Source organism: Ciconia boyciana, chromosome 6, assembly GCF_034638445.1.
Source record: "Ciconia boyciana chromosome 6, ASM3463844v1, whole genome shotgun sequence".
In the NCBI taxonomy this organism is placed as follows: domain Eukaryota; kingdom Metazoa; phylum Chordata; class Aves; order Ciconiiformes; family Ciconiidae; genus Ciconia; species Ciconia boyciana.
Genome location: NC_132939.1, coordinates 13,171,913 through 13,195,016, shown reverse-complemented (window position 1 = coordinate 13,195,016; position 23,104 = coordinate 13,171,913). Strand labels below are relative to the sequence as shown.

At 37.8% G+C, this 23,104-nt stretch overlaps 1 protein-coding gene across 1 annotated transcript in view; it reads left to right on the top strand.

Moving 5' to 3' along the window:
* The first annotated feature begins 1,365 nt into the window (after window positions 1–1,365).
* IPO7 (importin 7) overlaps window positions 1,366–23,104 on the top strand; it is a 38,259-nt gene continuing 16,520 nt past the window's right edge. The window contains exons 1-10 of the mRNA XM_072865470.1: window positions 1,366–1,697; window positions 10,936–11,017; window positions 12,780–12,933; window positions 13,286–13,444; window positions 16,252–16,408; window positions 17,071–17,160; window positions 17,594–17,688; window positions 17,804–17,888; window positions 22,186–22,320; window positions 22,857–22,956. Coding sequence (XP_072721571.1) covers window positions 1,614–1,697; window positions 10,936–11,017; window positions 12,780–12,933; window positions 13,286–13,444; window positions 16,252–16,408; window positions 17,071–17,160; window positions 17,594–17,688; window positions 17,804–17,888; window positions 22,186–22,320; window positions 22,857–22,956 — 1,141 coding nt within the window. The 5' untranslated portion in view covers window positions 1,366–1,613. The remainder of the gene's footprint in view (window positions 1,698–10,935; window positions 11,018–12,779; window positions 12,934–13,285; window positions 13,445–16,251; window positions 16,409–17,070; window positions 17,161–17,593; window positions 17,689–17,803; window positions 17,889–22,185; window positions 22,321–22,856; window positions 22,957–23,104) is intronic.

Below are 23,104 nucleotides of genomic sequence, written 5' to 3'. Positions count from 1 at the left end.
CTGACTAGTGCAGATTTTGCCAGCTGAAATGGTACTGGTTAGCCTGCCTTAGGCCATTCTCTGGGACGGTGGCCAACTGAGAGAGGATGGCCTTCAAAACCAAGCTGGCTCCATCCAGGTTATGTGCTGGGAATGGCCTGTGGCCCATGCTAACTCCATGTATGGGAAACGTTTGCAAGACCACTAGGACAGTAGGGTGGTAAAGGGAATCAAGTTTTAATGTGGCATTTCCTGAAACTGTTTAACTTAACTAGTAAAGAGATAGTGTCCTTTATGAATTTTCTAAATTGTACCACTTTTAATTTATGTTATTTTCTGTATGTATTTGCATTTCTGCTTTTCTATTTGATATGCAGTTTCTTTGTTAATGTGCCTTCATTTCAGAGTTGTTCCAGGATGGGCTGTTTGTGAAACTTTTTTTCTTGATTGTATTACCTGACTGTTCAATAAACTCCTCTCACAAAAATAACTCTCAAAATTTCAAGTACATCACTGCATGTCATCCCCCAAAAGAAGACATGACAGTGAATGACTCTGTATACTACCAATTACATTTTACAAATCACTATGCACCTAACTTATAAATAGCGTTGCTTATTTTATCGTGACCACTCACGTAAGTGAAATTACTTCAGTGCCTAAATGCTTGTAGGATAAAGCCTGCAGAAGTGACTTGTAGAGGACCAACTTAAGCAGTCCAATTCTGATTTTGTGACTGAGTCAACCCCTCCAGAAACGACAGCTCTGTGTTTATACTGATTTTCTGACAAATTTCTGACACACCTTCGGGACCTTTTTTTTTTCCTTTTTTGCTAAAACTAGCAGAACAAAACGCTGGATTTTCCCCAATCCTTAAGAACTGTTTGCACCCTGTGCCCATTATAAAGCAAGCGCCTTTAAAGGAAACCTATGCCTCCACGCATCCCTCCTTCCTTACCAGCCATCCAAGTCGCACCGAAAACGGGAAGCGCACGTGGTAAAGGGAGGGACTTTCGATAAAACAACGGATTCCACTAAATCTTACCACGGCCGATGAGTTCAGGGTGGACCGTGTGCCGGCCTTCCTCGCGCGCAGAGGCGGGCAGCCCAGCCCAGCCCCCCGCAGCCAGCAGCACCTACCACAAGGCCGAGGTCGCCTTCAGGCCCCCTCCACAGGCCAGCGCCGCTCCCCGGGCTGCCCCGAACACAACGCGCTCCCCGAGGTAGCGGGCCGAGCACCGAGCCCTCACACAGAGAGGGAACCAAGCGGCGGACCCCTCTCCGTCCCTCCCCTCAGCGTGCGGGGGCGGCGGCGCGGCCTCCCTACAAGCGCGCCCGCCGCCCGCCGCTCCGGTTTGGCGGGGCGGGCGGCGGTTAGGCGCGCGGCGGCGACCGTTGGGGCGGCCGTTAGACTACAGGTCCCGTGGCGCCCCGCGGCGCGGAGGCGGGGCGCGGGCGGCGGAAGGGGCGCCGCTCCCTGGCGGCGGCGGGGGGCAGCTCTATCCGGGCCTTTGGCGCTTTCCCTTCCTTTCGCGCCGGCGGCCGCTGCGAGGCGGCGGGTCCATGTGCGCACGGCGCGGTGCGGCCCCGGCCCCGGCCCTCCGCCTCCTCCTCTTTCCCCCGCCGCCGCCACCATGGACCCCAACACCATCATCGAGGCCCTGCGGGGTACCATGGATCCGGCGTTGCGGGAAGCCGCCGAGAGGCAGCTTAACGAGGTGAGGGCGCTGACGGGGCCTGGGCCGGGGCCGCGGCGATACTGGAAAGCGGGGGGGACGGCGGCGGGGTTGGGGCAGGCCTGTGTGAGGGGGAAGCGGGGCAGGCCCAGCGGGGGCGGCGGGAAGGGGCGGAGGGCGGGGCGAGACGGGGCTGAGGGAGCAGGGAGGGAGGTGGAACAGACCCCCCCTGCGCCCCCTCAGCCCCGTCTCCCCGCGCCCTCGGCCCCTTCTCGCCGCCGGGCCCCGCCTGGTGTCACGGCGGCTGCAGGCCGGGCCCGGCCGCCTGACTCGCATTGTCCCCGGCACATGGCAGCGGGGCCTCCGGCCGGGGCCAGGCCATGCCGTACCGGGCGGGGCTGCTGAGGGGGGGGGTTTAGCGGCAGAAAGCGGTCGGCATTGGGGAGGAGGCCCCCGTTGCCTTCCCTGTTGGTAACAAATTACCTCCATTGTCTTCCTGCTCAGCCGGGGAAAGGGTAGTAGAGGAGTGTTTAAAGTCATCGGTGGCGCAGGCACCCGGTGGCTCAGAGGCTGGACCCAGTCCTGCCTAGGACTATCTAAGGGCAGGCTTTGGATGTGGAAGGCAGTAATTTGTCAGCAGGAAAGGAGATAGTAAGACCCCCATCACTTTATAAGTAGTACAACCTATTAGCATAAGAGTGGCCTGGGCTGAGTTCAGAAATAAATCTGATAGCCTGGCGTAACAAATTACATGTGTTCATACAAATCCTTTGGACTCCGGGTTCGGCAGCGCTGTCGAGGTAGGTGTGCTCTCTGGGTGTAGTATCAACACGTGCCCAAGAGACGAGGGAAGACAGGGTTCCCAACCCAGATCTGTCATCCACTTAGACTACATTCATGTGTCTTGTTGGGATGTAACAAAACCAGCAGACCCTAGTTCCACAGGTTTCAATTTTGGAAGAAGGTTATATTTTTGTTCCACTTAACTCCAGCTGGTAGGTGAAAACTTTTCTTCATTGATGTGATGTGGCCACGGGACTTTTAGACATTTTGACAAAAAGGCATTCTACTGTTTGGCTCGGAGAAAAGGTGATAGCTTGATGGAGGCAGTGAAGGATAAGCCTGTTCGGCAGCTCTTGTGGTGCCTTTAGTTGGCCTTTTCCACAAACGTTTTTCTTTGTTGCTCTTAAGCAGACTTTAGGTCTGACAAAAAACACTTAATGCAACAGATGTTCAGCAGAGCTTAGATAAAGGTGGGCCAAATGTTCTGCTGGCAGTAGAGAAACTTTCAAAAACTAAAGGTATAGCTTCTCATATTTTAAAAAAGTGTAATTAAGCTGAATTCCTGCATGTCATTTAATAAGTGAATGGCAAATAAATATTGGGTACATTTGAAATAAATAGCTGTAAAACTACTCAATGTTTAATTGAGGTTTGTATAAAGTAATTGGCTATCTTTTATACCTCAGTAAAAAGTATTTTAGTGTTTCTTATTTAAACCAAAAGTAAAAATAATGTAATTGCCTATAAAGACAGCAATATATATGAAATCTTAAGCTGGCTCCAAAATGCAATTTTTTGTTCTATGCATGTCTATCTATATATAGTAACTTGCTTGAAATCTATTTTAGCTATTTTCTGCAGGTATTGAGTTGCTGAGCATGCAGGAAATTACGTTCTCTGCCAGTCGGGGTCTTCAGCAAATGGCTAACTCTGTTGCATGAAGGATCATGCTCACCGGCAACTGGCTTTTGTTCACACTTTTGAATCAAAATATCATGGTCTATCATGTACTACACAAGTACTAAATTGGTATAAAATCCAAATATCTGTTCCCCTTTAAAAACACCAGACATTATTGAATCGGTGCGTAAGAATTCTTTATTATTGGAAATGTAGCCTCACTGATCTTTCACAGACCTTTTGTGATAAAAACATTTGTTAAACTCTGAATCTGCAAGCACTCGTACATATATGTCATTTTAGTCACATGCATGGTCTTGAGTTTGCATAGGTTTATTGAAGTCAGTTACGCATTTGCTTGCAGGATACTGGTCTAAATTTGTTAACTGTTAGGGCAGCTGCGTTACCAGTTAATATTTTGTTTCAGGTATGGGGGTCTCTTTCTCTGTAAACGTGAAATCATACAGCAGCGAATGCTATTCTAGCATGTGGCCAGGCACGCACAAGTGTTTTTATAATTTAAGTTTAATAGTTGTCTTTGGTTGACCTTTTAGTTTATCTTTAATTTGTCTGAAGTGCCTCTGTTGAGCTGATGAGACTGGGTTTCAGTAGAATGGTCATTTTACCTTATCAGAAAAGAATATGCTTCAGTCAGTAATTGATATTCCTAATTAATGGAAGGGTTAAGTATCTAGATCTGTCTTCATCATAATCAACAAAGTTTCCACTGACTGGAGAAGGGAACCAGGGTGTATGATTCTTGGTTTGTCCAGGCTTTGTTATTTGTCCTTTGACCTTGGCTAAGTCATTAATCATTCTATGCGTTATTTCTTCTTTCACTAAGTTTTATCAGGTTATATTGCCTGCACATAAAGTGTTGTGAGAACTTTTAGAGTTGAGATGTGCTGGAAAAAAAAAAAAAAGGCAGGTATCTTGGTCTCTTTGGCTTTACTTTCTTCACTGTGAAAATAAGTTACAGGGAATGATACCACTAGCTCTTGTGTCCAACAGCTTGTCATGTAATTTCCAGGTGATGATGTACCCTGAGGTGTTTGCCCATCTCTATCCCTGTCTTACAGGGGAAAGCTGTGCTTTACAAGGACTTAGAACCAGAGTCTTCGAGTAAGCTACTGGAAAGCAGCAAGAAGACATTGTTGCCTTTTGAAAGTCTTTGTACTGCGTGTATAAAGTGTTTCCCAGAAATGGTGATGAAAACAGATATTTTTAACTATGCAGCTATGGAATGACACTCTGAAAATAATACACAGTGTTGTTTCATCTTTTAATATCAACATATTTATAAAGGCACAGTTGCTAGATAATACTTTCCTTGCAGGTTTCTTCTTTGTAATTCCAGGGAATTTATAACTTAACTGCTATGTATGTCTTCTAAGTATCTGAGATTAACCCCAGTACATATGAGCTATTAAGACATCTTTTTAGACTTACAACCCAATTTTTGTGTCTGAGAATGTTAGGTTTGTTTTTTTTTTTTTTTTAAAAAAAAAGCAATCCCCAATAACTCATAATTTTTTTTAAGTCAGAGTTTAACAGAGTTTGTTTAGGAAAATGTTACCCTATCGCTCTACTGAAAAAGTGCCTTTCAGAAGTTATGTTTAAGCTTTTTCATGTTCTAATATAAGAGTCATGGGAAGGAAAAATGCTTTAGCTTGTTGACTAGTCGCCATAGCACGCCATTGGTTTAACAGAATACAGTAGGGCCTAGTTCAATGTCTTTCATTGCCTGCTTAATAGATACAACTGTCAGAACGATGGAATGATTGTATTAAATTATTGGACTCTTAACTACTGGGAGCTTTGGAGTGAAAGGTTGTCGAAGGGGAAAAAGCAATCTGCTTATTACGTGGTGCCTTTCCCCCAGGAATTTTCAAATGCTGAAATGCCATGTTTTGGATAGTTTGGGGTAGATATTTATAGTGTTACCCCCATCTTTAATTTTTTTTAACCTTTTCTAACATGGTCTTCGTGTATAACACCTATGGCTGTATATTGTAGTGTGAGTAAGAACAAGAATAGCATGAATTTCCTGGCTCTAATTATCAGATCATGGGTTCTCTTTTAAAGTTGTTACTATGACATTTTACCGGAAGTACTTGATTATTTTCACTTGCCTTATCATCCATCTATATATTTTGTTGTGTGCTAGATGAGAGATGCTTTGGGAAAAGATGGTTTTAAATTTTATATATCAAGGCTGGTCCAACACTAGACATCCCCTTGGGGGCAGTAAGGAACCAAGGGAGCTTTGTCTTCATTAGGAAGAAGTTACATTCTTGATGCATGTTAACCGGTACAAGGTAAAATCTAGCAGACAAGGTGACTTGCCACTTTCTCATGACTTAGCAAATAGTTACTGTGTGCTTAGCTAGCCTTTGCTAAGAGCACATTCCTTTTTCCTCTGCGAACAGAAGAGCAAATAGGCTTCAGAACTTGCAGACAGTATTCTGATGAAATGAGCATCAAGGATGTTGGCAAGATCTGATAAGCATGTATGTAGCTTTTGTGGACCTTAAACTGGATTTACATATATATTGTAGCTGCATAAGAGGTAGCAGAACTAGCTTGCAAAAACCTGAGGTCAGAATGACTTCCACACCTGCTGAGTTCTTAAAAAAGAATTGAAAGAGTGCTACAGGATGGTTTGCTGATTCAGCATGGCCTAACAGTTCCTGACCTTACCTTTCTATAAAAAAACCAAACTGTTTCATCTCAGTGTAATAGTTGTGTTCACCTAGTCCTGTTATGGTCTAGATCAAAAATTGCATGAAGATTTTTTTCAAAATTGGAATGGGGGAGATGTGTTGGATTCATATATTTTCAGCTGTTTTAAAAATAAATTGTAGCCTTTATTAAATTAAATACTTTGAATAACTACATAAATAACCTAAGGTTCTAGTTCAGCAACATGTAGTAAGTATTACCCTTCTGGTTTGCTTTTTTGGTAACAGTAAAGGCAGTACCTATAGTAGTGTGTCTGTTATGGTATGTTAAATTCTTAATGTCTAAGAAGAATGCACGGAGGTCTTTTTACCTGAGATGAAGCTTCTTGTTTTTATCATTTAGTGGCATGCAGGCTTTGTGTAACATATGAATAATTCTAGTGTTAAAGATGAGTGTAACTTACTTCAGTGAATATCATTACTGGGGAAAAAGTGGTTTTCCGTATCATAATTAACTGTTGATAGTTTATATACCATGAACCGGTCTCTTTAAAGTTAACTTCAGACTTCATTTATATTTCAGATTATGTATCTGGTATGACACTTTTTTTCTCAAAAGTGTTTTTTAGCACATGGCCAACAAAACTCTGCTAGGAAGAAGTGCAATGAAATATGCAAAAAGATTGTGTGTTCTGGAACAGTGATTGATATTAACAGACAGTGGTGCAACGTTTGTGGTCTGATAGAATACATTCCTCAGCTAGTGAGGCTGCATAGCAAAGATTGCTCTTGGGAAAAGTCCCTGCATTCTTTGGCTCTTAGACAACAAAGTCATACCAGTGACACGGCATGTTGGAGGATTTGCAAGGGGGAAGGACTTGAGATCGGTTTTGGTTTTGTTTTTTTAAAATGTTGAGTTACATGTTGGGAAATAGACTTTGACAGAACCATTTTTTTTCAGTTATCATTGTAGCTCTCTACATTTAATATTTATTTTTAAAGGGTATTTGTAAATGAGGAGCAAGAGAATAGAAGGCAAAGTTTCATAGATGTCAAAACTTTAAAGTTATAGAAATTGTTTCTATTCTCCATGCAGTTTAGAGTATGTAATAGCAACCATTGTGAAATGCTGATTAATTCTCGCATGCTGGAGCCATGGGATTTCTGTGTAGAATGACACTACTTGCCAGTGGCTTTCACTGAAGTGGCATCGGTGCACCCGATTCTTCTTGACACTGGGGTGCGCATGGGCCAGCAGAATCATCTACATTCAGGTAGTTCCCTGGTAGACCTTTAATGAATCTCCATTTGCAGCTCACCTTTTGTATAGTGAAATATTCTGGCTAATCGCGTGCACTAAACCCAAAAGCTAGTATTTGTGTAGAATATGTACCTAAAATAGGTGTGGGTTGGTTGGTTGGTTGGTTTTTTTTTTTTAGCAGTGCTGCCAGTGAAGAGGAACATGATGTCCTGAGAGGCAGCCATCTTTGGAGAGTAAAAATACTAAAGATTAAAATAGCTGAAATGGATGTGTGTTCAGTATTTTTTAATGCCGTAGATACAAAATAGGTACCTATGTGGTGTCTTATTTTAAATTCAGTTGTTTTTTCTGGGCGCCAATAAAACACTGGATGTTCTTTTTAATAGTAAAGCAAAACAAGGGAGCGAGTGACAGGTTATTGTAGTACCTGGAGTTTTATTTGACCATTCAGTACACACATGCCTTCGTGTAGCTGTCCTTACTCCTCCCCACATTTCAGTTTCTCTGGAGTCACCTTCCTTTCAGTGGCATGGGAAGGGAGTCATTGTAAAAATTTTGGAAGTCCTTTATATTCCATTTAGAATGCATAGAAGTGTTAATGTAGCTCTGTGTGAATTTAGTTATGAACTGAATGGATTAAGAGGAGGCTTTGTGTGGAAAGTACAAGGTATTTTACTTATGCCACCTTGTATTAAAAGCACAAATTACTTCTAGCCTGAATCTCTGCATTGAACCACTAAATGTGATAAAGTAGCTCATCCTTGTGGTTGGTTGGTGTCTGATGCTTGAGATGTTAATTAGGATGATACTGGTAAGATTTTTTTAAAAAATACATAATGGTATAGATGTTTTGGTCCTGTCCTTTAAAACTTGTTATAGTTCAAAGAATCCAGTGAAAATATATTAATCCTGCATACTAATATAATTGACATTTCTAGGGAGTTTCTGTAGCTTGCTACAGGCCTGTATAGGCTCAGTCCTGGTTTTTTTATGAAGAATATATTATTTGTTGGTATTTTATTAAATTTCAGTGTGTGGCAGTTTTGTCCACTGCAGTCTATTTTTTGTTGCTTTTAAGACACAACATTTTTGTATTCGATTTGTTTTGTTATTCCATTAGTTCCTTGATAGTTCTTAAGCAATTTCCATATTTTTTTAATTGAAATGAATAGTTTTTATTAAAAGGATAGTTGTTGTTTATCATGAAAAAGGGAAAGTAATCCTTCATTTTTAAAACTCTAGGATTAAATGCTTTTCAATTTCCAAATGTGAAATACATTGCAAATTTTCACTATTGAAAAGGTAGCTGTTAAGTTTATCGTAGGCATTGTGGAAAGACATCAGTTTGCACTTTTAAGTCCATTTTATGCAGACTGTAATATGGCCTTATTTGTAGGTGAGTTAAAGGTTATTGAAGCTGAAAGCTTTCTTCAGCAAGTTCATAATAACAAATTAAGTACAGGAGTACTTCCACTGCCATTAATGTTAGGCATATAATTGAATACTGTGCTGAATTAGGGTCTAATGTCATTTGGTATGTGTTGTAGGAGAAGTGTGTCTATTAATGTTACTTAAGAAAAGAAGGAGCTTAACGGACCTGGAGCTGTAGTAGAAATTAATACCAACAAGTAAATTTTATTTTAAATGTATTTATTCAACCATTATTTGACAGTTGAAAACAAATACACTTTCAAATGAAAAAAAGTATTTGCTTCTTCAGGACTTTGGGGATATCAGAGGGACATGGGCCAGAAAGATGCATGCTCATATTGCAGTGTCAGTTACTCCCAATTCATCAAAACGCACCCTACAAATAAACATTTCAGTTGGACCAGATGCAAGTGTTGCTTCTGTGGGGTTTCTGTAGCCTGTAGATTTTTAGTGCACAGGATGAATACATACAATGACGTTTTAACATTTTGGGGAGATTCTTAAGTCAAGTTCATTCTTCATTTAAAATCAGTTTTAAATAACAGGAGATGGAAAACAAGCTACACGAATCAAATCTTAGTACAAATGCATGAACAAATGTCATGTCCCAGGCTGTCCCTTTTACGCTTGTTTATACGAGAACGTATAGGAGATATTTGCTGGGGAAAGTTAAAGTTGGAGAGAAGAACCTGGTGCTGTAGGAGTGAGCTGGGCAGTGTTACACGCTTAGGAGGAATGTTGACATCATTTCATACTGTCAAAAGAGCTTTTGATCCTACTAAAAGAACAGAAATAATTTCTGGTTGTTTCTCTTTATGATATTAGTTTGCTGCAGTAACTGAGACAATAATTTGTTTTTGTTAAATGAATAGTGTAATTTCAATGGTTTTCACAGTATTAATTGATTTGCTTTATGTAGGGAGTAACAAACTGAGTAACAAGTGGGTAAGAGGTGTTTTCCTAAGAGTTTAACTGGTTAAGTTATGTAGATCTATGCAGTTGTCTTTGATAGAAGTGCCACAAAGAGCGTATGAAACAATATTGACATGTCAGTGAAGATAAACCAGAAATATATCTTGGCAATTTGAATCATGGAGTAATTAGGTTAGAAAGGACCTCTCCGGATCATCTGGTCCAGCGCCCTGAAGCATAGCTGTTTTGAAGTTAGATGAGGTAGATTGGGACTTCTCCAATTGAGTTATGAATATCTCAAAGGACAAGGTCTCACAGCCTTTGTGGACAGACTGTTGCAGACCTTGATGGCCCTTGTGAGTTGTTTTTTTTTTCCTTCTGTAAAATAGGAATTTCCTTCACTGCAGCTCATGTCCATTGACTCTTGACCTTGAGGAAAATTATGTTGTTTTCCGGTTATAAAAAGTAGAGTTAGTTTTTAAGGATTACAGTTCACTTTTGCCAGGGAAATTCATTTAATGTCTCAAGGTTTTGATGCTTAGGAAAGGTGGGTAAAGGATGCTATAATAATGTTAAGAATAGTTTCCTAGTATTGAAAATACAATATAGCGTTTAGTGTACCAGTGACATTTCTCATTATAAAAAAAAAAAAACCCACGTTTTGTTTTCTTTGTAAGTGAACTCTTGCAAATCCTTGCCAAGTTGTTACTTTGCGGATGTCACTCCATTTAGGTCTCCATACTGTTGGTTTGCTGTTGTATAGGTATGCTGGCTGTTGCTGCAGTAATGCATAAACGGTCACTTGAAGCTGTTTTTTTGGAAAGATGAACTATGACTTGGACAGGCTTGCTTAAGGCTGGGCTTAGTTTTAAAACATAGTTGCCATCTGTTTCTTAGATTATTATATTATGAATTCATACCTTGTTAAAGGTCACTGTAAACTTGCTGCGCTTGGGTTTTTCTGGCTATTTAGATATTCTTCTTTTAAGTAAGTATTTGTTCTGGATGAGGAACATATTTGGTGACTGTAAGAGGCTGATTCCTGAAGCCTGTTTAATGATTTCTTCAACTCTATTACCTTAAACAGTAGGGTTTTTTCCTCCCCCATGCTGTCTTCAGAATACAGTAAGCATGAAACTTTGGAATGCTTCGGTTGATTAGCTGACTACTGTGAAACTGTCTGAATTGCTGGTATTCTATTGATTGCATTACATCATTATAAAGATACTGTAAAACCTAATGGGAGTATTCTAAAACTTAACAAACTATGACTAAATAATGTTCCCTTTTTTTTTTTTCCCCCCCTCTACAGGCTCATAAGTCAGTGAACTTTGTTTCAACTCTGCTTCAGATCACTATGTCCGAGCAACTGGATTTACCAGTGAGACAGGCAGGCAAGTTTTCAAACCTTTTTTCATTGTATCTACTTTAATGGTGCATACACACAAGTACATATGCAGATACTGTTAAAGAATTCTAACGGTTTTAATCTCAAATACTCAAAAGTTGGGAGTTGCTCGAATAATGGTCATCATGAACTGTATCTGGCACCACACACTGAATAAGGAAGATGGAAAGAAAAGGTGGCTAGCTCTTCAGTGATTGCTCCCCTTTATCTCTAGTGAATAATGGTCTTTGGGGAAACAGAACGGTTTATGATGCTAGTATGCTTGGTCCAAGGAGGTAATTTAACCTTGTAGTAGTAATGCTAATGTTTCTAAACATTTTAAATGGACAAAACCAAAGTATGTCTTTTGGAACCCTGCTGATTTGCACATGAGCCGTAAGTAAAATTGGATATTGACTATTAGCAACTCCAAACATCACCTTAAAGCTTCTATGATTACTTGATAGAGCTTCTAATATGGTACTTCAGTGGTTTTTCTGACAGTTCATGAAGTGTGATCTTGGTCACTTATTTGGATCTTCCATGTAGTAGACTATTCTAAGTTGTAGCATAAGCCTAACTTGTGTTTTTATCTTGTTGCTTGGGGGTACCATTCAGATGATGACTCTAAAAAGTTACTGCTTAACATGTATAACATGCAAAAAAAGGGGGAGGTTTGAAAACAACCTCTGAAAATTCACCCTCAGTGTAAGCCAATTAAAAACCAAAGCAGTCTGTAGAGAGTGGAAACAACTCATACAATGTGTAGATTACAAACAGTGCATGTTTTGCAAAGCAGTTAATGGCATGATAAATCCCTCTGAGGATGGACTGAAGTCTGCATCACTTCAGTCTTGTAATAGCACATATCTGCTGAGTGTTTCTTACCTTTGCAGACCCTTTCTGAAACCCTTTGGTTTCTGAAATCCTTTCTGAAACCCTTTGGTTTCTGAAATCTTGAAATCCTTTCTGAAACCCTTTGGTTTCTGAAATCCTTTCTGAAACCCTTTGGTTTCTGAATCTTCAGAAGGTGCACGTGAAATTTGGGAAGAGAAGTTGCTTTATGCATTTATATATAGAATTATATTAATAGTAACTTTGTTATTAGTTTGTAATTTGAGATTTCCTGTTGCATTTTGTAAGTCCTTTTCTTTCCAAATGCTGTAATCTATATTCTGCCACATAAGCAGTTTGGATTTGTGGTAAACACAAATGGTAGCAGGTTGTCAAATGGTAAACACAGGCATTTGTGCCAGCAGCCTGATTGCTACAAAGTGCTGTGGCCCATAACCTTGATAGAAAGGAGCTCTGTTTCTCTTTAGCATTCACTCCTGTATCACAAACTTAATTAGATTTTTTTTGCTTACAAGGGACATTTTAGATAGTCACTAGTATTGATTAGCTTTTTTAAATGAAAATACTGAGAAAATAATTATAAAGCATTTTTCAGAAGTGTGTTGCTAAAATGTTCCACAACTATTTATCTGTAGCACAGATATAAAAACACTAAAAGTATTGCTTTTATGAAAATACATTCTTTATAGAACTAAAAATACAGATATCACAATAGATGAGTGAAAGAGTATCAACCTAGTAAATTATTAGGTTAATAATTTGCATGGTTTATGTGTTTTGATTTTCCTACTCAGAAATGGTCAGTGAATTAGTAATTTCAATCAGTTTTGTTCTAAAATAGATTTGTTCGCAAAATGTGTGTTTGTTTTGTACTTTGAATGGCTATCAGCTGATTTCCCACTTTTGTCTCACAGGGGTTATCTACTTGAAAAATATGATAACCCAGTATTGGCCAGATCGTGAAACTGCACCAGGAGAGATTCCACCTTACTCCATCCCAGAAGAAGATAGACACTGTATCCGTGAAAATATTGTAGAAGCCATTATTCACTCTCCTGAGCTGATTAGGTATGCAGTTTTAACCTGTTTATGAATTGGCTGTGGTTTCTGACTGTTGGGTTTCTGTCTTTTTTTTTTTTTTCCCACAACTAAGATCACCTGTGTGCTAAGCATCATTGTCATACGTTGTGTATCCTAAGCATAGAATTAATGTAGATGGAAAAACAGTTTTCAGCTTGTGCAGCATGTAGAAATTTAAAGTTCCTCAAATGGAGAATATTGAGCAGAAAATACAGAACCTAAACCTTCTAAACAAAACTTGAAATAAGTCTAAGTTTGGGCAATATTAGCTGTTTCAACACCGCAAGACTATTATTAAAATAGCTGTAACTTATTTAATCATTGTGTATTTGATTTCTAGAGTACAGCTTACTACTTGCATTCACCATATTATCAAGCATGATTATCCTAGTCGCTGGACTGCAGTTGTGGAGAAAATTGGATTTTATCTTCAGTCTGACAACAGTGCTTGTTGGCTTGGAATTCTTCTTTGTCTTTATCAACTTGTGAAAAACTATGAGTAAGTTTTTTTTCTACCATATAAAACAGAAGAATTAATATAGTTGTGTGTATTTTTTTCTATTCTATAGGTATATTGTAACTATGTAGAATTGCGTGTGGGATTGCACAAAGGTGAAAGAAATCTAATTGTAGAAAATATTATTGAATACTCGCTATGCAGATGTTGGCTCATACATCTTCTCCACTAAGAAATTACAGAAAAACTGCCTTCATTAGAGGTTTGAGATCAGAAAAAAGAGGGTGTTTTAAAGCCTTAATTTGGTAGTTGTTTTTTATGGATTGATAGTAGTAAGAAAGTCTGCTCAAAATCATGACTTTTGCAGAAAATTATTATTTCTTTAAACCAGGTTTAGACTCTTAAACAATTTGTACTCTAGGTATCAGTGACAGTAAACATAAAGGTTTCAAAGTGTGAAATCTTGAATGTTAGGAAGTTCAGAATTAGTTACCTGACTTTGGTATGATCATTTTGATAGCCTCATTCAACCCATCATAGGAAATCTTTATCAAAGCCCACTTTCTCCTATATGCAAGGCATTGGGCTAGGATACAGGTGAATGTTGTTTGCTCTGTATGTGGTATTACGCTCAGAGCTTTAAAGTTGAGGTTGCGCCTTGAGAAGTTATGGGGAGCTTAGCTGCTGCTGCTGGCATGTTGGAAGCTCATTTGAGCTGGGTCAGAGAAAAGTGCAGTCCTGGAGTCAGGGAGTTGTAGTAGTGGGACTGATGGAATCCACAATTTACTCTTTCAAAGCACTGTCATGCATAACATTTTTGTTTCAGGTACTTGATTTAAAACATTGCATTGAAAAATTGCACTCTCTAATTCCATTAATTTTACATAAATTAATGTAAAACAGGTGAATATCAGTTTCTCAAAAATCCTTTTTTACAGAAATGCTATAAAGACCTTTGTAATCCCATGTTGGAGTTTTTTCAGTGGCTGAAGGTTACAAGTCCTGCTAGGAAAGGAAAATAAACTAATTTCTCACTTACTTTTCAATTTAAACATCTTTAACCAAATATACAGCAGAGATCTGTGAGATACACTACCAGTGAACACTTCATGTTTGATATTATGATTATAGCAATCCTTGTTTAGGGAAGAATTTTGATATGAGCACAGTATTTCATGATTAACTAAGGTAACAGGTGTGTTCATAATCTTAGTTGATCAAACACTTTAGCTGAGGCCAGCAACTGCTCATACTTGTTTGGCTTTCGGGTGAAGTCAACAAGGGTCAGTTTCACAAATCATGTAGGAATATGCACGTTTCATTGTGTAACAGTATGGGTGCAAGCAGGTCTCTGTCAAATTTGTTAAATTACTTATGTCAGGTTTTTTTGGGGAAAAATCTGCATAATGTTGTGGCTTTGATCAAGTTTTTACTGCTTGAGTTGTAGGAATATTTAGCTATTAACTTTTTTTTTTCTTAATGTGGAAGGTAAATATCTTGGGGCTTTTCAACATTTTTTTTTTTTCCTCCAAATCCAGGCAGCAAGATCAAATGGCTGCTCTTTGCATAGTCATTTTTTTTTGTCTTTTTCAATTGTGTCTTTTGCGGAAATTAGAAACTGAGTTTTCCTGAGCAACATTTAATCCTTATATTTAGGTTTCTATTTCAGAAAATACATGGAAACTATATTATTGGAGCTCAGTGTTCTGTAGTAGTTTTTACAGAATGTGCCATCTGGCAGCAGATTGAGTAGACTTTATCTTATATTTCTGCAAATTGGCATTGTTTAAGAGGTTGAGCACTGATATTTCATATTAGTGAAAAGTATACCAAAAATGTATTAAACCCCCAACAAACAAAACCAAACCAAAATCCAATCCCCCAACCCAAAAATCTCCCACAAGAGTCCAAGAGTATTATAGTATTAATTGCTTAATGAAAAAAATAAAGCTGTACAGTCTTAAAGTGATATTTTACTTCGTTCTTATTGTCATCACCAGTATGGACAAGATCCTATTCTGCTGTGATAACTCTTGAGTCAATAAGGACTTTCTTCTTTGTAAGTTAAAAGCTGGGGGAAAGATTTCAAAATACACCTTCCTTTCCTTTCAGCAATTTTGAAGTGTTTTGAGAAATGAAATGGAGCCTTGTTTTCAGTATAGGCAAACTGGTGGACTGTCACCAGCATGGGAAGGTCTGAGGCACTATTTCAAGGGGGGTTGCAATCAAAGCCTGCTCAGAGTCCGCCACATAGCCTTGAAGCCTACGTTCTCTATCAAATTGTTAGATTTGGGCAAATTAAATGGTAAAATGTGAGAGACATCAATGGTAAACTGAGAGACTTCACAATTTACTTTCTTCAATGTCAGTGAAGTAGTCTAGTTTCTGGAAATATTTTGATAAATTGTGAACTCTGATAAATGTCTTTCTGGAATTTTACTGACTAGCCCAGCATCTGCCATTCTTGGCAATAAATGTGTGCCTTTTGCTTGCAGTTTTTGTAGTGCTCTGATTGCTTTTCACCATAGTAATGGTGTGGCCAAACATGATGTAGTATTCAAAGTGAATAAGTTGGCAGGAGTGCATTACCAGCAGAAAACTAATGTGGATATATAGTGGAGTAATGGACACTCAGTGGTTTTCTAACTTGCCTTTTAACCATAATGTTGTCTGGCTATAGCTTTATTTCAAATTCTGTAACAAGAAATGGCTAGGGTTTGGTTTTTTTTTTTAAATCATATGTTGTTATGAAATGTATTATAACCTACTTGTGTCTACACTGGTGGACTTTTTTAAAATCCAAAAGCTACCTGAAAGATCTACAAAACTGGTTTGTTCTTAATCTAAAGGTACAAGAAACCAGAGGAGCGAAGTCCTTTGATAGCTGCAATGCAACATTTTCTACCAGTTCTGAAGGATAGTTTCATTCAGCTCTTGAGTGATCCATCTGATCAGTCTGTCCTCATCCAGAAACAGATCTTCAAAATATTTTATGCCCTTGTCCAGGTAAAAAGTAAACTTTGTATATACACAATAAGTAATTTAATTTAAAGCATTATGCTTTTCCTTAAAATAGTAAATGACAGAAATATTAACAATATTAGATTATATCTGAATCATCTCCCCTACTACTCAACTGTGGTACGATTCACAGGTTTTTGGTATGCTTGATTGTGCTGTGCTTTTACTTTTGTACAGTGCTATTCCTGGTTGTCATTAGATAGAACTTATGCATGCCATCCTCTAAGAGTGTTTGCTAGAAAACTGATTAGAAAATCAGTTAGAAAACTGATTAGAAAATAAGTTTTCTAATGACAGATTGTAGAGGCCAGCCTACATAGAATTACCAGTGTAAATGCAGAAGTTTGGAATTAAACTGTTAATATGCTGTTAATTGCTTCAGCTATTAGTGTAACATCCATTTAAGTAGCATCTTAGGATTGCATAAGCAGAATGAATTGGAGTAAAGACCTCTAGCACCTTTGAGGATATAGACTAGGTTGTGTTAAGTTCTTTTGCCTGGTTTTTGGAGTAATTTGCTAATCTTTCGTGGTAGCTAAGTGTCAACAAAGATTTGAAAGAGCTGAAGTTCAAACTGTGAAAGTAACATTATTTTCAAATTGCTTTATAATATATTTATTTTGCTTTTTTTTTTTTTCCTAAATAAGTACACATTACCTTTGGAGTTGATAAATCAGCAAAACCTGACTGAATGGATAGAAATCCTGAAGACTGTTGTCGATAGAGATGTACCAGCTGTAAGTGGCTTTTGGCTATTTAGGTCTTTAAGTTTAAATATTTTTCATTCATTAGAATGTTTAAAAGTTTAACTTTTTATTTCTGCATTCTTTTTTCTCAGTAGATGCAAAAAAAAAAATTCTTAAGCTAAATAGGGTGTTTTAAACAGACAAGACAAATTTTGAAAATATGTAGCTTGTATGGGAGTTCTGTTGTTTTCAAATTATAGCACAACTTATTTTGGCTTCTTGTTTCAAGAATTTGTTGACCATTTATGCAGCATATATAATGGGATTTATTTTTAGGTATGCTGTACTTTATACTTCTCTTAAGCTAGGAGTGCAAATAGCAGGTTACAAGCAAAATATGCTATATAGTTGTTCAAAATACATATAATTTGAACTCTTTGTGAATAGTTGGTAAATAATCTCTCCCCCCCCCCCCCGTCCCCAGGAAACCCTTCAAGTTGATGAAGATGACAGACCTGAGTTGCCTTGGTGGAAATGCAAGAAGTGGGCTTTGCATATCTTAGCTAGACTTTTTGAGAGGTATTTTCTCTTTGTTGTTTTTTGGTGATTTTTTTTTTTTTTAAAAAAGCAAACAACTACTCAAGTCAATAATATGACTGCACCCTTGAATTTGCATACTTGCTTCTAATTCTAGGTATGGAAGTCCTGGTAATGTTTCCAAGGAGTACAATGAGTTTGCTGAAGTGTTCCTGAAGGCATTTGCTGTTGGTGTTCAGCAAGTAAGAAACACTGAATGTGGGGTGTATTAGGATAAGTTTAGAGTTAGTAATGATTTCTTATTTAATTATTTTCTGAAAAGGCTTCTTGCTCTTCTTCACAGGTGGGTTTTTTTAAGCACATGGGCATGGAAAGCACTGACATCTGTGGGTCAAAAGAAAAGAATGATTAAAAAAATTATTAATTTGCCATGTAGGACAATCCACTGAAAATAGCCTATGCAGCATTGATAATCTGTAAATAGAGTAAATGCTCTCATATAACAAGCCCTCAGATGAGCTTCAGATAAATGCTATCAATTTTTCTCTTTCTGGAAGAGATAGGTATAATATTTATGTGGTGTAGTTGGCCTTCTTACCTACCCCTTTAAGTCTGACAATATAATTCTTCTTTGACTCAAAGTTAGTAAATACTAAACTTTCTAGCCTTCTGCAAAAGCCTGATCAAGCAGAGGCTCGCGTACAAACAGGTAAGTCTGGTCACTTTCCACTCATCTCCCTGTCTGGGGGTTGCCACTTCTACAAAGCATCTTATGAACTATAGCAGTTTCTAACCTGATGTATTAATATTATGCCAAGCTATCCTTGATTTACCTTTATTGGAGTAACTTAATGATTCAGATAGTCCTACCATGTGGCAGGAACCTACAGGTTTTCATGAAGGGACAGAATGGATGGGACATAACTTGTCATCTGCCTCTCTTATAGTGCATGTGTTTAAAGTCAGTAATTTGAATTTTTTGAACTAGCAGGAAAATTCACATGAATATTGGGAAGTTTTTTGATCTGATTCTCAGCTCCTGGCTGTACTCCTGACTTCTGTTCTTTTGAAACAAGTTTATTTATAAAAAAAATTCAAGTAGTTTTTATAAAATTTCCTTGTATTGGCTCATAAATCTGATTATATTAAGTTGATTAGGTTGTAAATGTAAGTAGACTATTAATTTATGAAAATCTCAGGGAGCGGAATGTTTTCTTCAAAACCTTTATTTTAATCAGGAGAAGAACAGTTCTTAGTTCAGTTTCAATTTTCTTAGTTTTCATTCCTAATGAAATTATAATTATTTACAGGACTTTAAAAGAGGAGAAGTAGGGAAAGTATCTCCTAAATACATGTTTTTTGAAGGTCGTCCAAAATATTGAAAGGGAAAAGAACATTTGTCACATGGAGTGTTAGGAAATATATCCCAACATACTACTCAGACAAATGGAGTCAGCATCACCTTCTGAGGTACTCATCTGTCACCTGTAGATGACATCAGACAGATAATTACTACATGTTCTTTAAGACCTTACTGGTTGCTTTGCACTTCCAAGATAAAATGAAGCTCTGACAAAAGACTATATGGGCAAAAGAAGTCTTTGAAGAGATAAATTTAAACAGTTCAAGAAAATACTTTGTGTTTTTTCTTTACATTTTCTTTGCATCAAATTTGATCCTTACCGTTATTGCATCCAGGAAACACCAAGAATTCAAGTCTTTAAAGAAAATTGCTAAAAAGCAAAACTTTAAAATGCTTACAGTTTCTTCCTATACAATAATGTAACTAGTTTAGAAATACAGATTATTTTTAAGGTGCTGTCCTCTATTTCTGTGCAGAAGATAAATCTTGGATGTATACTCAAGGAATTGAACCCTTCAGTTAAATGTTATGGAAGATTTTTGAACTGGATGTATTTCTTTACAAAAATTGGAAATCCATGAAATACTGAAGAATACAAATTCTGATAATATGCTTCACTGAGTTCTCTTTACTCTCCAAAGTGCACCCTTTTACTAAAGGAGTAATAGATAAAGATATGGTATGGGGTTACAGGTTGTTCAAGTATAAACTTGAAACATACTGCTAATATTATTCTCATAATTACTTCTCATTGATTATTCTTTTTATCTTTTTGTCATGTGCATGTCACCACCAACAAAAAAAAAATCCAGTACATTCAGCATTAGTTCTAGCTAAACTTTCTTAAGCTTGGTCAAAACAGGCTGAACTGCCTAGCTGGAATATCTTGATTCTTATCCCTTGTGTTAGCAGCTGTTTTGCTCAAGACACTTCTCATTTTGAAACACCTGGTGAGCCAGAACTAAGCCCTGGCTGAACACTACTGTCTGGTTATTCCTTGGCACAGTTGCAGAATTTTCTTTATTTGCCCTGGAGCCTCTGTCCCACATCCTGCTTTTCCTCACTGCAATTCTTAAACCTTTTCTTAATCTTTTTAATTTATTTACTTATTGCATCTGAATCATGAAACTGCTTAGATTTGTGAAAAGAGAGGGCCAAAACATTTGTCCTAAGAGTGTGGCTGCTTTGTTAGGCCTCAGCTTTGTCTTCATTTCCAAAGACTATTGCCCATCCCTTCATTGACTATTGATGAATTTAGGCTTTTCTGTGTGCTGTCCTGTTACATTGGAGAATATCTCTTTCTCAAAAAGAAACAACTTCAGATCCTTCTAAAATTCAAATACACCAGCAAACTGGGCCTTCTTGTATAAGCTCTTCCACAGAGAAGATTGTATTACTGTATGTTAAGTTCTACTTTGCTGAAGACCCAGGATTACTACTTTTGTCTAGAACAGAGAACTCCTAATTTATATTTTTTAAATCTTTCCTGAGCTGTCACCATGGAGTGACTTAGGCCATGGAGCCTGTCTCAGATCCACGCGTTATAAAAGTTCACTATATGCTGTTAATACAATGATGGTCACTTCTTTGTTGCTTGTGTTGAAATTTATAAAGGAAGCCAGTCTTTAGAATGTGATGTACTCTGTGTAAAACCACAAGAAATCTGTCTTTGTTAGTTTCCCAATTACTTCTGGAAAGACTGTATTTAAGGCATACCATCAAGGAAGTAAAATATGTTGCAGAGTTGTTTACATGTTTAATCAATTTTGTTACCAGTTTGTTAGACTTTTTAATGATTAACATTCTTCTTAATTGTTATAACTTCAAGAAGCATGTTAGTCTTACCATGTACTCAATGTTTTACTGATTTTGGAAGTTACAAACATCTGTCACTTAAGGTATTGTTTTTGCAGAGAATCATTTTCTCTTTTAGTTCACAAGAGACTGAAAAGGAATTTTGACATATGTATTCTTTCATAATCCTTGAAACAGCTGCAAGTCTGAACATTTGTTCTCTTTTCCTTTCCTATCCTAAGTCAATATCTAATGCCACCAAAGCCTTGTACTCAGGTGAGGGTAACAACCGTTAATTTCTTTAAGTCCAGGAGGCTTTTAAACATGAGCAGTTAAAGTTTGACTGATAATGCATCTAGAGCATTATATTTAGCATTTTGAATATAAAACCATTTGTAAAGCTATGAATTTCATGGTGAATGAATGCATCCTCTTTAAACTCAAGTGTGAGGCATCTTCTTTGGGGGAAATGCCTCAGTGCTTGTGTAATAAATGTTATCAATGGAATTACTTTTCAAAATAATGAATCTCATTTTCCCAAAATGTTTTCTTGGTGTTATTACAGATTGATAGATATCTTTTCAGTTCCTTCAGGTTTGGATTTTTTTAAACGTTGTTTTATGTGAAGAATTAAATGAAACCCTGGAAATGGGATTTGTCATTTCTCTTTATTTGGTGCTGCTGCTCTTGAAGGTGCAGCGTTACCACTGACCTGGATTGGGCTACAAGGAAACCCCCTTGCATTACTAATACCAAACTTTCCAGTGAGCTGGAATTTAATTACTAGTAATCGTCCCATGTCCATTTCATGTCCTTATTTGTGGAGAGCCATGGACTTTAACAAACATAAATCCCTGTGAATAGTTCTGAATGCCACCTCATGAGAAGAATTGAGGCCAGAAAGCCAAGGGGAAAGGCTGGTTCATCATTCTTCATATGCATGCATTCTTCATACAGCATCATTGCTGTAAGGCTGCCCATAGGCAAGGATCAGTAGACTGTGTAAGTGTAGAGTCTTTTACCAATCCAGTGTCTGGTGATTAATTTCTCCCCCCAGAATGGCAAGATGGAATAATAAACCTCAGAGGGACAGGTCCCCTGGGCTGTGTTGGTGATGAATTAGCATGTATGTTTTGTCTTATTACAGGATTGTATTTTTAAAAGATATGCAGCACCTCATATGAGCTGCAAATTGCCTTATAAAATTAACAATGGCATTTAGCAGAAGGATTAGTTAGTACCCATTTTAGTCTAGTGAATAAAGAGGGGGGTTTTGTTAGATTTAGAGGGGTTCTTATGTAGGATTGTGAGGGAGGGTAGAATTCTTCTGGTTAAAATGGTCTGTGGTCAATATAAGCTATTGATGAGATTGATTTTTCTAGGTGTTGCTGAAGGTGTTGTATCAATACAAGGAAAAGCAGTACATGGCTCCTAGAGTTCTGCAGCAAACACTGAATTACATCAATCAAGGAGTGTCACATGCAGTCACCTGGAAGAATCTGAAACCTCATATTCAAGTAAACCATTTTTGGGGTTTAATACTTAGATGATTCGGCAGTACCTTTAGTCAGTCTGTTGTATGGTGTTTCTAGCCTTGCCAGAATTCAAGTTTTAGGGACTTCTGTTATAAATGGCTGGTAGAAAGAGTTCAAGCCTGTTTGGTGAAGGTTACCTTGATACACGAGCAAAGCTAGCTAATTGGGTTTTTTGCTGTCAGTCCTTTGTGCTTTAATATATTAAGGATTACAGTGTAACACAGCAACACAACAAATTTGGAGATGGTGTAAGCTACTGAATTTATGGCATTGAATGATCTCCACATACCATTATCCAAAGCAAATCTAGTAGCTTGCGCTGTATTGTAGCTCTACCTTAAATTAAAATATCTCTTTTTTGCAAGGTAGCACATAAAATCCAGTATGTCCAAATAGTTTTAGAATGTTGCCATTTTATATGAGAAGTGACAGGATGGACAAAATCTGTTGAATACAGGACAGAATATAGAGATTGATTTAGTAGTGCTAGCCTGTTTTCAACTTTTTTTTTATTGCAGGGAATTATCCAAGATGTTATTTTTCCATTGATGTGCTATACAGATGCTGATGAAGAGCTTTGGCAAGAAGATCCGTATGAATATATTCGCATGAAATTTGGTGAGAATTTGAAATCTTAAAATATGACTTCACACAAATATGGGATTATTTTTTTTTTAAATAGATATGGCTTTAATTTTTAAAAGAAAGAGAAAAACAGTTTGTGTTATCCAAATAATATAACTTCATATAGTTTTCTTTTGGAAAT